The sequence below is a fragment of the Neomonachus schauinslandi genome, chromosome 1 (genome assembly GCF_002201575.2).
Source record: "Neomonachus schauinslandi chromosome 1, ASM220157v2, whole genome shotgun sequence".
NCBI classification, from domain to species: Eukaryota; Metazoa; Chordata; class Mammalia; order Carnivora; family Phocidae; genus Neomonachus; species Neomonachus schauinslandi.
In genome coordinates this window covers 154,464,008-154,477,583 of record NC_058403.1, presented here as the reverse complement: position 1 = coordinate 154,477,583, position 13,576 = coordinate 154,464,008, and the positions used below count along the sequence as shown (strand labels likewise).

Sequence of the window (13,576 nt, the reverse complement as noted above, 5' to 3'; positions counted from 1 at the left end):
TTCTTCTTCTTCTTCTTCTTCTTCTTCTTCTTCTTCTTCTTCTTCTTAATGCTGGAGGTACCGAATCTGATTGGGGCAAATCAGATAAGCTGCAGCTCATGAGCAATAATCCAGAGCCAGGGATGCAGGAGCTGAGGAGATGCCAGCTTGGGACAGAACAGGGGGCAGAATCTCAGGGCCATGGTCACCAGGCTCTCCATCTGGCCCCATCTGATTTTCACCCCCTTCACCTGCTCCTTTGCTCTGCAGGACTCCAACCCCAGAATCCTGGGAAGTTCTCAGTCATTTGCCTCAGTTTACCTGCATATGTGTTTGACAGGCAGTGGATGGCAGCATTTGGCTGTGGGAGGCTGGCTGTGCCCACCTTCTGTGCCACAGGGTCAGTTGAGGTCAAGAATGGCCCTAGGCAGTTCCCCAAAATGTCTCTTTCTGTCCTGGCCTTAGGGTGCACAGTCTCCAGGGTTTACCAGAGCTGAGCTCCTCCCCCTCACCACAGCATCCTTTTATTGAAAAACACAATAAATCAAATCAAACAGCTGTCCCCAGAATTACCGACCAGGAGGAGGCACAGGCCCCATTCATTAGCAAAACCAGTCCTGGTTATTATCTTTAATACGTAGACTGAGTCTTCATTGCATGTCCATCTACTCCATTCACTCTTTGTGGGCCTAGGATTTGATTCCGAAATCAGGTCAACAATTTCAGAATTGCAATTTGTTGATAGAGTAGTGGTTTTTAAAATGTTCCCATGTTCTTGTTCTGGCACTGTGGAAAAAATACTTGACCTAAAAGTCTAGAGATCTGAGTTTGAATTCTGATTTAGCCACTACCTAGGTGACCACAGGGAAGGCATGCAAAGGCATGTGTCTTTGTTTGGGTTCCTCCAAAAGCTGACCCTGAGATAAGGCCCTGGGTGCAGGGAGTTTATTTGGATAACATAGTGGGGGCAATGGGAGAGAGAAAGTAACAGTAATGGGTGTGACAACTACTGACCACCAGGCTGGCATCAGTCCTGCTGGGGCAGTCTGAGACACCACGATGAACACCCTCCGAATTCTCCCGCTGTAGGCTGGGGAGCCTGGGCCATGAACCCACTGAATCTTAGGTCCTTCTTTTGAGGGTCACTCCAGGCATATTAATGTCTCCAAATGTCACTCGTGCCTGCTTGTGGTGGAGCAAGGTCTCATGTGCTGGAGAAAGTGTCAGGTAGGGAGGAGGAGTCACGTGTCCACCAGATGTGGCAGCTGTCAGGCAGAAATGGTCCCTCACAGCTGCCGGTGAACTCAGGAGGGCAGAAGGGAGGGGCCGGGGCACCAGTCGTAACTGCTGCAAGGATGAGCCTGTCCTGTGAGACGGGAGGACATGGGAGTGCGTAGTAGTTCATTGCTCAGAACATATATGCAATATATTTTGTGTCCTCCATGTGCACTTAACCACTTTTGGCTAAGTATCCGCAACTGAAAGGTGACCAGCAAAGTTTGCTTCAACCCGGGTGGGCTGCATCCTCAGTAAGAGGATTTCTAGCTGGGCACATGGTCACACAGAAAACAGACTATGGGGCGCCTGGGTGGCTCAGTCGTTAAGCGTCTGCCTTCGGCTCAGGTCATGATCCCAGGGTCCTGGGATCGAACCCTGCATCGGGCTCCCTGCTCTGCGGGGAGCCTGCTTCTCCCTCTCCCACTCCCCCTGCTTGTGTTCCCTTTCTCGCTGTGCCTCTGTCAAATAAATAAATAAAATCTTAAAAAAAAGAAAGAAAGAAAACAGACTATGCTTCCAGCTTCTCCTGAAGACGGGTATCGTCATAAGATTCAGACTGGATAATAGGATGTAACGAAATTGGTGGTATGGCAATTAAGGAAGGAAGCCTTCCTTCAGAAGAGCTGTGCATGTCCTCTGTCCTTCTCCCTTTTCTCTTGGTCTCTTCTTCCATCTTGTGCCTGGAATGGGGAGTGAAGGTCACCTGCTTGAACCACACTGGAGTGGCACTGCAGGGAGCTGGAAGGACCCTGTAGACTTTGTAGGAGAGCTCACCATATAAGTCCCCAACTAAAAAGCTCCAGCCTTTTACCTGAGAAAGAAATAACCTTTTATCTTGTCTAAGCCATGTTGCTTTGAGTCTCTTGTTACAGACTAACTTATTCCTGATGGATATAGTTGCTCACAGTTCTAATTTTTCCCCTGAATTCAATGTTTATTTTCTTTAAAAATAACTAAGGATGGACAGACCAATAGCAAGGAAGGAGATTGAATGAGTAATCAAAAATCTCCTGACAAATAAAAGCACAGAACGAGATGGTTTCACTGGTCCTATGGTAATACCAATCCTTTTCAAACTTCTCTAAAAAATAAAAATAAAAAAGGAAGGAACACTTCCAAACTTATGAGGCCAGTATTACCTTGATACAAAAGCCAGATAAGGACACTACAAGAAAAGAAAATTCTAGGCCAATATCCTTGATGAACACAGATACAAGAATCATCAACAAAATAAGAGCAAGCCAAATTTAAGAGCACATTAAAAGGATCATACACTATGATTCAGGGGGATTTATTCCTGGGATGTAAGAATGGTTCAACACACACAAACCAATGAACAGAATGAAGGATACCTTAACAGAATGAGTGATAAAAATCATATGATCCTCTCAATATATGCAGAAAATCCATTTGACAAAATTTAACATCTTTTCATGATAAAAACTCTCAAAAAATTGTGTGAAAAACATAATGGCCATATATGACAAGTCCATAACTATCATCATATTCAACAGTGAAAAGAGGAACTAGGAACATCAGGAACAAGATATGAATGCTTACTCTTGCCACTTTTTCTTTTTTTTTTAAGATTTTATTTATTTATTTGACAGAGAGAGAGATAGCGAGAGCAGGAACACAAGCAGGGGGAGTGGGAGAGGGAGAAGCAGGCTTCCCGCCGAGCAGGGAGCCTGATGCGGGGCTCGATCCCAGGACCCTGGGATCATGACCTGAGCCGAAGGCAGACGCTTAACAACTGAGCCACCCAGGCGCCCACTCTTGCCACTTTTATTCAACATAGTAATGGAAGTACTACCACAGCAATTAGGCAAGAAAAAGAAAAAAAAAAGCGTCCAAATTGGAAAGGAAGACATACAATTATCTCTGTCTGATGACCTTATCTTATATATATATAAAACCCCAAAGATTCCACTAAAGAGCTGTTAGAGGTAATAAATGAATTCAGTAAATTTGCAGGATTAAAAAAATTAACATTCAAAAATTAGTTGTGTTTCTATACACTAACAACAAACTATCTGAAAGAAAAATTAGGAAAGCATTCCTGTTTATAATAGTATCACAAACAATAAAATATTTAGGAATAGATTTAACCAAGAAAGTGAAAGCCCTGTACATTGATAAGACATTGATGAAACCAAGTGAAGAAGAAAGAAACAACTTAAAAGATATTTCATGTTTTGGGATTGGAAGAATTAATATTGTTAAAATGTCCGTACTATCCAAAGTGATCTACAGACTCAGTGCAATCTCTATCAAAATTATAATGCCATTTTTCACAGAATTTTTTTAATCCTAAAATTCTTATGGAACCACAAAAGCCCTGATTAGCTAAAGTAATCTTGAGCAAAAAGAACAAAGCTGGAGGCATCATATCTTCTCACTTCAACATCGCAAAGCTATAATCATCAAAACCACATGGCACTGGCATATAAACAGATATACAGAACAAGATTCCTAGGAATCGAGGAGAGAGCCCAGAGATAAACCTATGCATATGCAATCAAGTTATCTTCAACAGGGATGCCAAGAACATACAATAGGTGAAGAATGATCTCTTTAATAAATGGTATTGGGAAAACTGGATGTCCACATGCGAAAGAACAAAACTTATACCACTCACAAAAATAAACTCTAAATGGATTAAAGAAAAAAAATAGGGAAAAGGATCAGGAATCCTTGCTGGTCTGCTTGGGGGTTGCAGTCCTTTCCCCATGTATGGCCAGACTTCCATGCAGCCCCTGCCTGCCTGCCTGCTGGAATTCCTGAACATTTTGTGGCTCTGGCTTCACCTGTCACCAAGAGCCACCAGCCTCCAGACACCTTCGCTGATCTTTGTGCCCCACATGCTGTTGCCCTCAGAGCTCTAGGTAGATGAAGCTAACAGAAGCTGCAGGTTCCCACCGCCCACTTCAGGGTTCACATGCTGCTGAGAGGCGTCCCCACATGTGACAGCTACCACTCCCAGTGTCTGCATCTTCCTGCTCCCTAACTGAGGTCTTCCCTGGCAGCACAGGGACTTGCTCAGCCTGGGCATGGCAGCCTGCAAATGTGGGGGTTTCACGCCCAAGGGGCACCTCTCACCTGAACTGGGGCGTCTGTAAATAAAGCCAGCTTTCTAGTCTTCCTGGACAACCCTGAGGTGGTTGTACACAGTTTACATAGTTCCTAAGAGAGTTCCTGGCAGGGTGAACCCCCATTTGACCACAGCAGAGACCCACCCATTAACACACTCCCATCTCTGGATCACCTCCCCGAGCAAGCCACATGCACCTGAGTCCTTATTTCACAAGCTGCTTTGAGGGGACATGGACACCACCAACTCCACAGTCTAGAGAGATCCAAAGCACTTCCTAGAATCACCACCAGTCCCTAGGAGCTCTCAGGCTTCTGTGCGTGGCTCACCCATTCACAGCTGCTGTCCCTACTTGTCCTCACACCAGTTTAGTGATGGAACCAGCCCCTCACGAGTGCCTGACAGATCCATCCACACCGGACTCTTCTCAAGTTCTGCAGACTTCACTGCAGACTCTGGGCTGCAGGGATCACGTGCCTTTGCCCTCTCTCTGGCCTCCCCTCTTTCGTCCTATCACCTCTCCTCCCACACCCATTCCCTCCCGATCCCCCAGGAGCTCTCAGCAGTCCTCTCTCTGCACTGCAAGGTAATATAGCCGGACACTGTTGCCTCCACACCCAAGAAGCAAAACCAAGGCTAAGAGGTTATTGGCAGAACAAAGGGCCTCCCATTGAACAGGACCCACTTTCCTTGGAAGAAGGTGGGTTTGTCTGTACTATGCATGCTGAGACCAGAGCTTAGAGATGTGATACGGGTTGCCCAAAGTCCCAGAGGGCAGTAAGTGGCTGCAGCAGATGCTACTGGAACCCTACCTGTTTCCCCTCCACCTTTCCACACTGATCTGCCTGTGGCAAAGCCCCTGAACTTCCTATCTAGGTGCTCCATTTCCCAAGGCACAGGGGACAAGCTGAAGTGCCAGAGAGTTAACAGCCTCAACTGATGATGGAAGGGTGTTGGTAGACACATACTCCAGCCCCCTCGCCTCTCGCTGGGAACAGCTCTGTGCCCCCTTTCCCACAGTGCTAACTGCTGGATAACTCCCTCCATATCTTTCACTTTCCCCTCACTTCCCCACCACCCACATGCAGAGACTCTGAAAGGAGGAGTTGGATTCAAGTAGTTGATTTGGGAGATAAGTCCAAGAAACATCAGTTGGGGTGGGGAAGGATCTCAAAAGAGGACAGTAGCACAGCTGGGATGTGAACTCATGTCTGGCAGACCCCAAAGTGATATTCTTTCCTACATTCCACGTGTGGTCCTCATGGGGTCTCCCCGCATCTCTGCCTGTTGCCTGGTCCCCAGCCTCCCTGGTTCTCGTGATGCTATTCAGCGTCTGACCGACTGTCCCCTTTCTCCCAGGGTCCGATCTAATTTCCAGTCACTTCCACCCTGACTTTCTGGCCTTGCTTGGGGACCACACGCTGAGCTGGGAGCTCTCGCCCTGAGACCGTGGGAAACCCTCCTCACCCTGATACTGTGGGGGTGTAATTATTTGTGGCTGTGGTTTGCCTGTGGCCTGGAGTTTTCCAAGCTCTTTGCAATCGTTTGGATGCAACCTGCCTAGAATTTCTGTGATGTGGCTGGAGGAAATTGCCTCTTTGTTTTCTTGGCTCCCTCCTCAATGCCTTTGAAACGGGCCACCCTGGCCCAGTTTACAGTCTGCAAGGCTCATCTGTCTGCGGGTTACATGACACCCCTCCCCCAGCCCCTCACAAGAAAAACTAATCCAAACTAGAACTGCACATTCCTGAGGAGGGGAGTTGACCATAGTTCCGGCAGGTGCCGTAAGGGTCACCAGTACAGCCCACAGTGTATGGACTGGGGACACTTGGATATCATATGTAGGGACTTGGGCCTGTCCTTGATTCAAACACTGTTTGGCTGGTGGGGTCCCTCCCAGGTGCTCTCTCTGTCTGAGGACACTTTTCATACCCTCTCTGCCCCAGTCATACAGGAGTCTGTTCCTAGTCCAGAGGATCTGGCTGGGGTGAGGTACGACAAGGTATCGGTGGTGATGATGGGGAGAGCCATTATGCAGAGCCAGATGTAGAGATGAGCTTGTTCTGCAAACCCATTTGAAGCTTGACTGGGAAGTTCATTTTGCTCCTCCCATTTGTCAGCTGGTCCCACTGAGGAGGATCCTGTCAGAGATGGAGAATATGTGGGCCAGCCTGGGGGCTCCCACAGGACGGGACGTTAGCACTGCCCTTTCTGCTGGTGAGAAGAAAGAAGAAATCTGAAGGAGAACCTGGGTGTGATGCCATGGGCTACTTGCTATTTGAGGGATGGGATGCTTCCTAACCGGACACAAAAGTTTACCAGGTGGCTTAATTGTCAAGGAACAGAGTGCACAAGCAGGGAAATTTAGCTGGGATATGATTATTGGATATACAAATACAACAAAAATGCAATGCAATCTAGCCAGAACACCTCTGTATTTGGCTGTGAAAGTCTGACAACAATATATTAGAAGAGGGTTCTGGGTGCCCAAAAATTCATACTTGCTGAAAATTTAATGGGTTCCTTAGTTTCACTAAAGCTTTCTGAAACCTCAAATTTTATTCTCACTTATAGGGCTATTTCTTTAATGACAGACATCCTGAATACAAAGGTGATGCATTAGCCACCTTGGCCCCTGTCCCTTCTCCTGAGTCCCTCATATTCTTGTTGGGTTACATTGGCATCAGTAATGTAGGCAGTTAAAAGCATCATTTAGCATTGCTAGTAAGAATGTCAAACAGTGCAGCTGCTATGGAAAACAGTATGGTGGTTCCTCAAAACATTAAAAATAGAATTACTGGGGCGCCTGGGTGGCTCAGTCAGTTAAGCGGCTGCCTTCAGCTCAAGTCATGATCCCAGAGTCCTGGGATCGAGCCTCATATCCGGCTCCCTGCTCAACAGAGAGCCTGCTTCTCCCTCTCCCTCTGCCTGCTACTCTGCCTACCTGTGCTCTCTATCTTTGTTAAATAAATAAATAAAAATCTTTAAAAACCTACTTAAAAAAATAAAAATAAAATTACTATATGACCCAGCAATTCTACTCCTAGGTATATACCACAAAGAATTAAGAGCAGAGACTTGTACAGACATTATTCATAATAGTTAAAAGGTGGAAACAACTCAAATGTCCATTGATGAATTAACTGATAAACAACCATACAATGGAATATTATTCAGCCTTAAAAAGGAATGAAGTTTTAAAACATGGTTGAAACCTGAATGTATTATGCTAAGTAAAATAAGCTGGACACAAAAGAACAAATATTATATGATTCCAGTCATATGAAGTACCTGGAATAGTCAAATACATAGAGACAGAAAGTTGAATGGTGGTTCCCAGGGGCTGGGGGCTGGGAGGACTAAGGAGTTAGTATTTGATGGGTACAGCGTTTCAGTTGGGGGTGATGAAAATGTCTGGAGATTGATAGTGTGATGGGCACTTAATGCTACAGACTTACACACTTGAAAATGGTTAAAATCATAAATTTTATGTTATGCATGTTTTACCACTGCAAAAATGTTTTTTTTAAAAAAAAAATTCAGTAAGCATGTTTGTGATGTATACTTTCATCATGTGTATAAAAATCCTTTCACTGAACCTTCTAGTTTCTCTACATACATTATGACCAAGCACTAATAACCTGTTTCGTGTCTAGCGGGGTCTCTTTGCCAAGTGTACACATTCATTTACCTCATGGTTTCAGGATGTGGACTGACGATCAGCTTTTCTTGGGTGATGTTACAGGGAGGGGGTGTGAGTACTGTGGTTCCTGATACCTATTCCTTTACTCTGTCAGTAATCCACTTTCCAGGAAGACAAAAATGGTTACAAGATGCTGACAAAGACTGCAAAGATTGCCCAACCATCTTGGGTAGAAAATGGCTCATAAAAAAGGCGTAAAAAACAAAATGCACTTTGAAGAGTAAGGTATACACAAATCAGAAGCATGAGAAATAAATACATCTGAAATCTGGGTAGGTTTAAAAATTAAGGGAAAATGGTGCTTAGCAAAGTCATTTGTGGTTTTTCAAACTCAGATAAAGAACAATAGAAAAATTGTTCCAGATGTTCAGTGAAACTTGGAACAGAGCCAGGCCCACCCAACCCAGTGCTATCTGAGGAGGGAGAGAGAAAGGGAAAGAAGGAAATAAAAGAGGGTGGAGGGTTGCTTCTGGTGTATATATTTAACTGTGAAACTAAACACAAGTGATGGAAGATGACAAGTTCTCTGAGCCTGCTAAGCAAGGAATACCAGGGCAACCTGAGTTTCTGAATTTAAAATTACAGGATAGACATTTAAATTAGCTCCAATGCTGAACACTTGGGTATCTTCCCTCTGCAGGAATTCAGGGTTAGAGAGATTCCTGTGGGGTGCATTCGATTCTTCCTTTCTAATTGCACTTGGGTTGCTTTATGCAATTCTTTATATTTTGGCATTGTTTTCTGAATTGAAAATCTTGTCATGTTAATTTATTTATAATCTAACAGAGGCTGAAAATGCATAGATTTTTGCTGATGAGCCATAGTAATTAATTTGCTGCGGAGTGTTGGAGTTCTCGTGAGAATGCTGTGGGTAAATTTCTGGTAGTTGTTAGTAGTCGCCGTAAGATTGGGTTGAATCAGCCCCCTATTGTCCTATAGAATGTATCTGAGTCTAGAATAAAATGGTTGCTATCTGTAAGCTGCCCAGAAATGTTTAAATAAATTGAAAAAAAAAAACTGCTACTACTCAAGGATTACCTGAAACTCTGCCTGCTCTCCAACACCAAGATGGCATGTATGTGCCAAAGCAACTGGACAGTTCATATGGCACTTGCTACATGTCAGCCTGTGCAGAGTGCTAGCAAAGGAGGACTTCTGACCTTTTTTTAAAGATTTTATGTATTTACTTCAGAGAGAGAGAGAGAACAGAGAGCACAAGCATGGTCGGGGAGGGGCAGAGGGAGAAGCAGACTCCCTGCTGAGTAAGGAGCCCGACGTGGGACTCATCCCAGGACCCTGGGATCATGACCTGAGCCAAAGGCAGATGCTTAACCGACTGCATCAACAATCAACCATTCATATAATTTCTTAAGTGTTATGACAGATGCTGTGCACAGTGCTATAGGAACTCAGGTTATCTAGTGAACAGTTCTGTTAGTGTGCAGGTATGTGTGTACATGTGTATGTGTGTACGTGTGTGTGTGTGTGAGAGAGAGATCAGAGGAGGCCCCAGAGAGACATTTGTCCTCTGTGTTAAAGAATGTCAGGGTATCAAGAAACCAGACAGTGATGATTGGGAGAACGGGCTGAATGCAATGGAGTGTGCATTACACTTGGAAAAGAGCATGAATCAGTCACTACTGGAACTGCACAAACTGGCCACTGATAAAAATGACCCCCATTTGTGTGACTTCATTGAGACTCATTACCTGAATGAGCAGGTGAAATCCATCAAAGAATTGGGTGACCACATAACCAACCTGTGCAAGATGGGGGCTCCCAAATCTGGCATGGCAGAGTATCTCTTTGACAAGCACACCTTGGGAAACAGTGATAGTGAGAGCTAAGCCTTAGGCTGTCTTCCCATAGCCACAGGGGTGACTTCCCTGGTCACCAAGGCAGTGCATGCATGTTGGGGTTACCTTTACCTTTTCTATAAGTTGTACCAAAACATCTACTTAACTTCTTTCATTTGTACCATTCTTCAAATAAAGTAATTTGGTACCCACCCCCCCCAAAAAAAGAATGACTAGAATTTCAGAAGGCTAGAGTAGGGGCAATTCCAGAGAGGCTGCAGGGGTAGCCGGAACCACATGAATAAAATAGATTGATTCAAGCCAAAAAATAGTTTTTGTGAAAGAGACAGGATTGATTAAAAAATGAAAAATAGCTTGTCCTCCTCCTCCGTTCACTTCCCCCTTTTCTAGCCTTCTCTTCCTGTTTTTCCCTTCCTTTCTCAAAATACAACTCACCCTGCAGCCATTAGATGGGGCAAAGCAAGTAGGTGGCCATGCCTGAGGAAGCCATGGCCACCCAGAAGAGCACCAGAGCCCAGGCCAGTGTGAGGGCATCCACCTGGGGGAGCCGTCAGGAGGCCTGGTGGGTCGGGGGGCGGGGCGGGGAGGATGGAATATCCACAGAGGGACAGCCAGGCGTGGTGAGTCAGAGCTCAGTGAGAAGGTGTTCTCCTGGAGGGGCACCTGACATAAGTACAGCGGCAGAGCAAGAAAGGTGAAAGTGACAAAAGGCAGACAACGAACTCAAGACTGTATGCATTGATCAAGTTCATGTATTCATTCAACGAAAGTTCATGGAGCACATACTAAGTTCCCCACCCTGGAATAGGGGAGGCACAGATGAGAAAGGTAGACACAATTTCCATTCTCATGGAGCTTAGGGTCTTTGGGGAGATACTCTGCCCAAGACTGAGGGAGAAAGAAACTAATATTGTTTGCAAAAATGTAGGCCTCACATCATATATAGGCCACAAATAAAACCAATGAAAACCATACTCAAATTCTTACTGCCAGTGCAAGTGGATAGAGCGACCCATCACCCCAAAAGGATCACACACAGGTCACATGCAGAGTATTTGTCTAGATTTGCCAACACTTAACCAATTCTTTGCTCCTTAATGGTTCTTCCAGTCCACGATTCCAGGTTCACTTTTCTTGTCCTGCTGAAGTGTAGGCTTTAGTTTTTATTTCAGCATGCATCTATGGCTTTGTTGGCCTTCTTGAGTCATAGTTTAGCTCGCATAAAGCAACCAGAAGTCTGGTTGGAGAGTTCTTCTCCTTCGGCGTTTTAAAGGGTATCCCTTTGTCTTTGGGCAAGCATAATTCTCCTAAGAAGCCTACGTCCAAAGGGATAGCCAGCACATTGACAGCAACCTTCCCTTACCTCTAGCCGCTTTTAGGACAATCTATTTGTATTTGATGCACTGCAGTGTATCAAATACAAATAGATTATAACAAGACGGGACTTTATTTGTATTTATTTGTATTTGTATTTAATCTGAGATATAAAGTTCAATCTAAGAACTTTAATTCTTTATGTCTTTGAACCTGATTCTTCTCCATTCTGTATTCTCCTTGAAGTTATGTCGGTCCTACTGATATCTCTAAATTTTTCTTTCATATTTTCCATCACTTTTTCTCTCTGTGTAATTTCTGGGTGGTTATCTCAACTCTATCTTTTTATCCATTAATTCTCTTTTCCCCTATATCAACTTGCCCATTGATTTCTTTTAAAAATGGCTTTATTGAGATATAATTCACATACCATAAAATTCACCATTTTAAAGTGTACAATTGGGGGCACCTGGGTGGCTCAGTAGTTAAGCCTCTGCCTTCAGCTCAGGTCATGATCTCAGGGTCCTGGGATCGAGCCCCACATCAGGCTACCTGCTCAGGAGGAAGCCTGCTTCTCCCTCTCCCACCTCTTTCACTGTCTCTCTGTCAAATAAATAAAAATAAGATCTTAAAAAAAATAATAAATAAAGTATACAATTGGAGGTTTTTAGCATATTTACAAGCTTGCACAACTATCATCATGATCCACTTCCAGACATTTTTATCACCTCAAAAACGAAATCCTGGGGCCCCTGGGTGGCTCAGTCAGTTAAGCATCTGCCTTCAGCTCAGGTCATGATCCCAGGGTCCTGGGATCAAGTCCTGCCTCCAGGATCCCTGCTCAGCAGGGAGTCTGTTTTCCCCCTCTCCCTTTGCCCTTCCCCGTGCTTGTTCTCTCTCTCTCTCTCTCTCTCGCTCTCTCAAATAAATAAATAAAATCTTAAAAAAAAACCACCATGAAACCCTGTATCCATTAGCAGTCACTCCCCATTTACTCCTCCTTCTATCCTCTAGAAACCACTAATTTACTTTCTGCCTCTATAAATTTGCCTATTTTTGACATTTCATACACATGGAATCATGTAGCCTATGGCTTCTTGTGTCTGGTTCCTTTCACTTCGCATAATGTTTTCAAGGCTCATCCATGTTGTAGCATGTATTAATACTTTATTTTTGTGTGGGGAGCACTCGGTGATAATCCATTGTATGGATAAACCACATTTAGTATATCATTTTATCAGCTGATGGACATTTGGGTTGTTTCCACATTTTGGCTGTTATGAATAATGACAATATGACTCTTTGTGTACAAGTTTTTGTGTGGACATGTTCCCTTTTTCTTGGGTATATACCCAGGAGTGAAATTGCTGGGTCATATGGTAACTCCATATTAAACTTGGTGAGGAACTGCTGAATGGTTTTCCACAGAGGCTGTACCATTTTATATTTTCACGAGCAATTTATAAGGATTCCAATTTCTCCACATCATTGCCAACACGACATTGTACGTTTTTTTTTTTTTTACTATAGCTATCCTAGCAGGTGAGAAGTGGTATGTCACTGTGGTTTTGATTTGCATTTCCCTAATAACTAATGATGTTGAACATCTTATGTGGTTTTTTGACTATTTGCATATCTTCTTTGTAGAAATGTCTACTCAAATCCTTTGTTCACTTTTATTTTTTTTAATATTTTATTTACTTATTTATTTATTTATTTATTTATTTATTTGACAGAGAGAGACACAGCGAGAGAGGGAACATAAGCAGGGGGAGTGGGAGAGGGAGAAGCAGGCTTCCTGCCGAGCAGGGAGCCCGATGCGGGGCTCGATCCCAGGGCTCTGGGATCACGACCTGAGCCTAAGGGAGATGCTTAACGACTGAGCCACCCAGGCGCCCCCTTTGTTCACTTTTTTTTTTAAATTTTATTATGTTATGTTAGTCACCATACAATACATCATTAGTTTTTGATGTGGTGATCCACGAGCCATTGTTTTCATATAACACCCAGTGCTCCATGCAGTACGTGCCCTCCTTAATACCCATCACCGGGCTAACCAATCCCCCCTCCCCTCTAAAACCCTGTTTGTTTCTCAGAGTCCATAGTCTCTCATGGTTCATCTCTCCCTCCGATTTCCCCCCCTTCATTTTTCCCTTCCTTCTCCTAATGTCCTCCATGCTATTCCTTATGTTCCACAAATAAGTGAAACCATATGATAATTGACTTTCTCTGCTTGACTTATTTCACTTAGTGTAATCTCCTCCTTTTGTTCACTTTTAAAGTGGCTTATTTGTCTTTTGACTGTTGAGTTGTAAGAAGTCTTTTATATATTCTGGATATTAGTCCCTTTTTTGATATATGATTTGCAATATATACTCTACCATTTTAGGGCTG

The 13,576-nt window shown here is 44.0% G+C and overlaps 1 protein-coding gene across 1 annotated transcript in view; it reads left to right on the top strand.

Moving 5' to 3' along the window:
* LOC123324039 (ferritin heavy chain-like) overlaps window positions 1–9,898 on the top strand; it is a 34,265-nt gene extending 24,367 nt beyond the window's left edge. The window contains exon 2 of the mRNA XM_044912662.1: window positions 9,591–9,898. Within this exon, the coding sequence (XP_044768597.1) occupies window positions 9,591–9,898 (308 nt within the window). The remainder of the gene's footprint in view (window positions 1–9,590) is intronic.
* The last annotated feature ends 3,678 nt before the right edge of the window (window positions 9,899–13,576 follow it).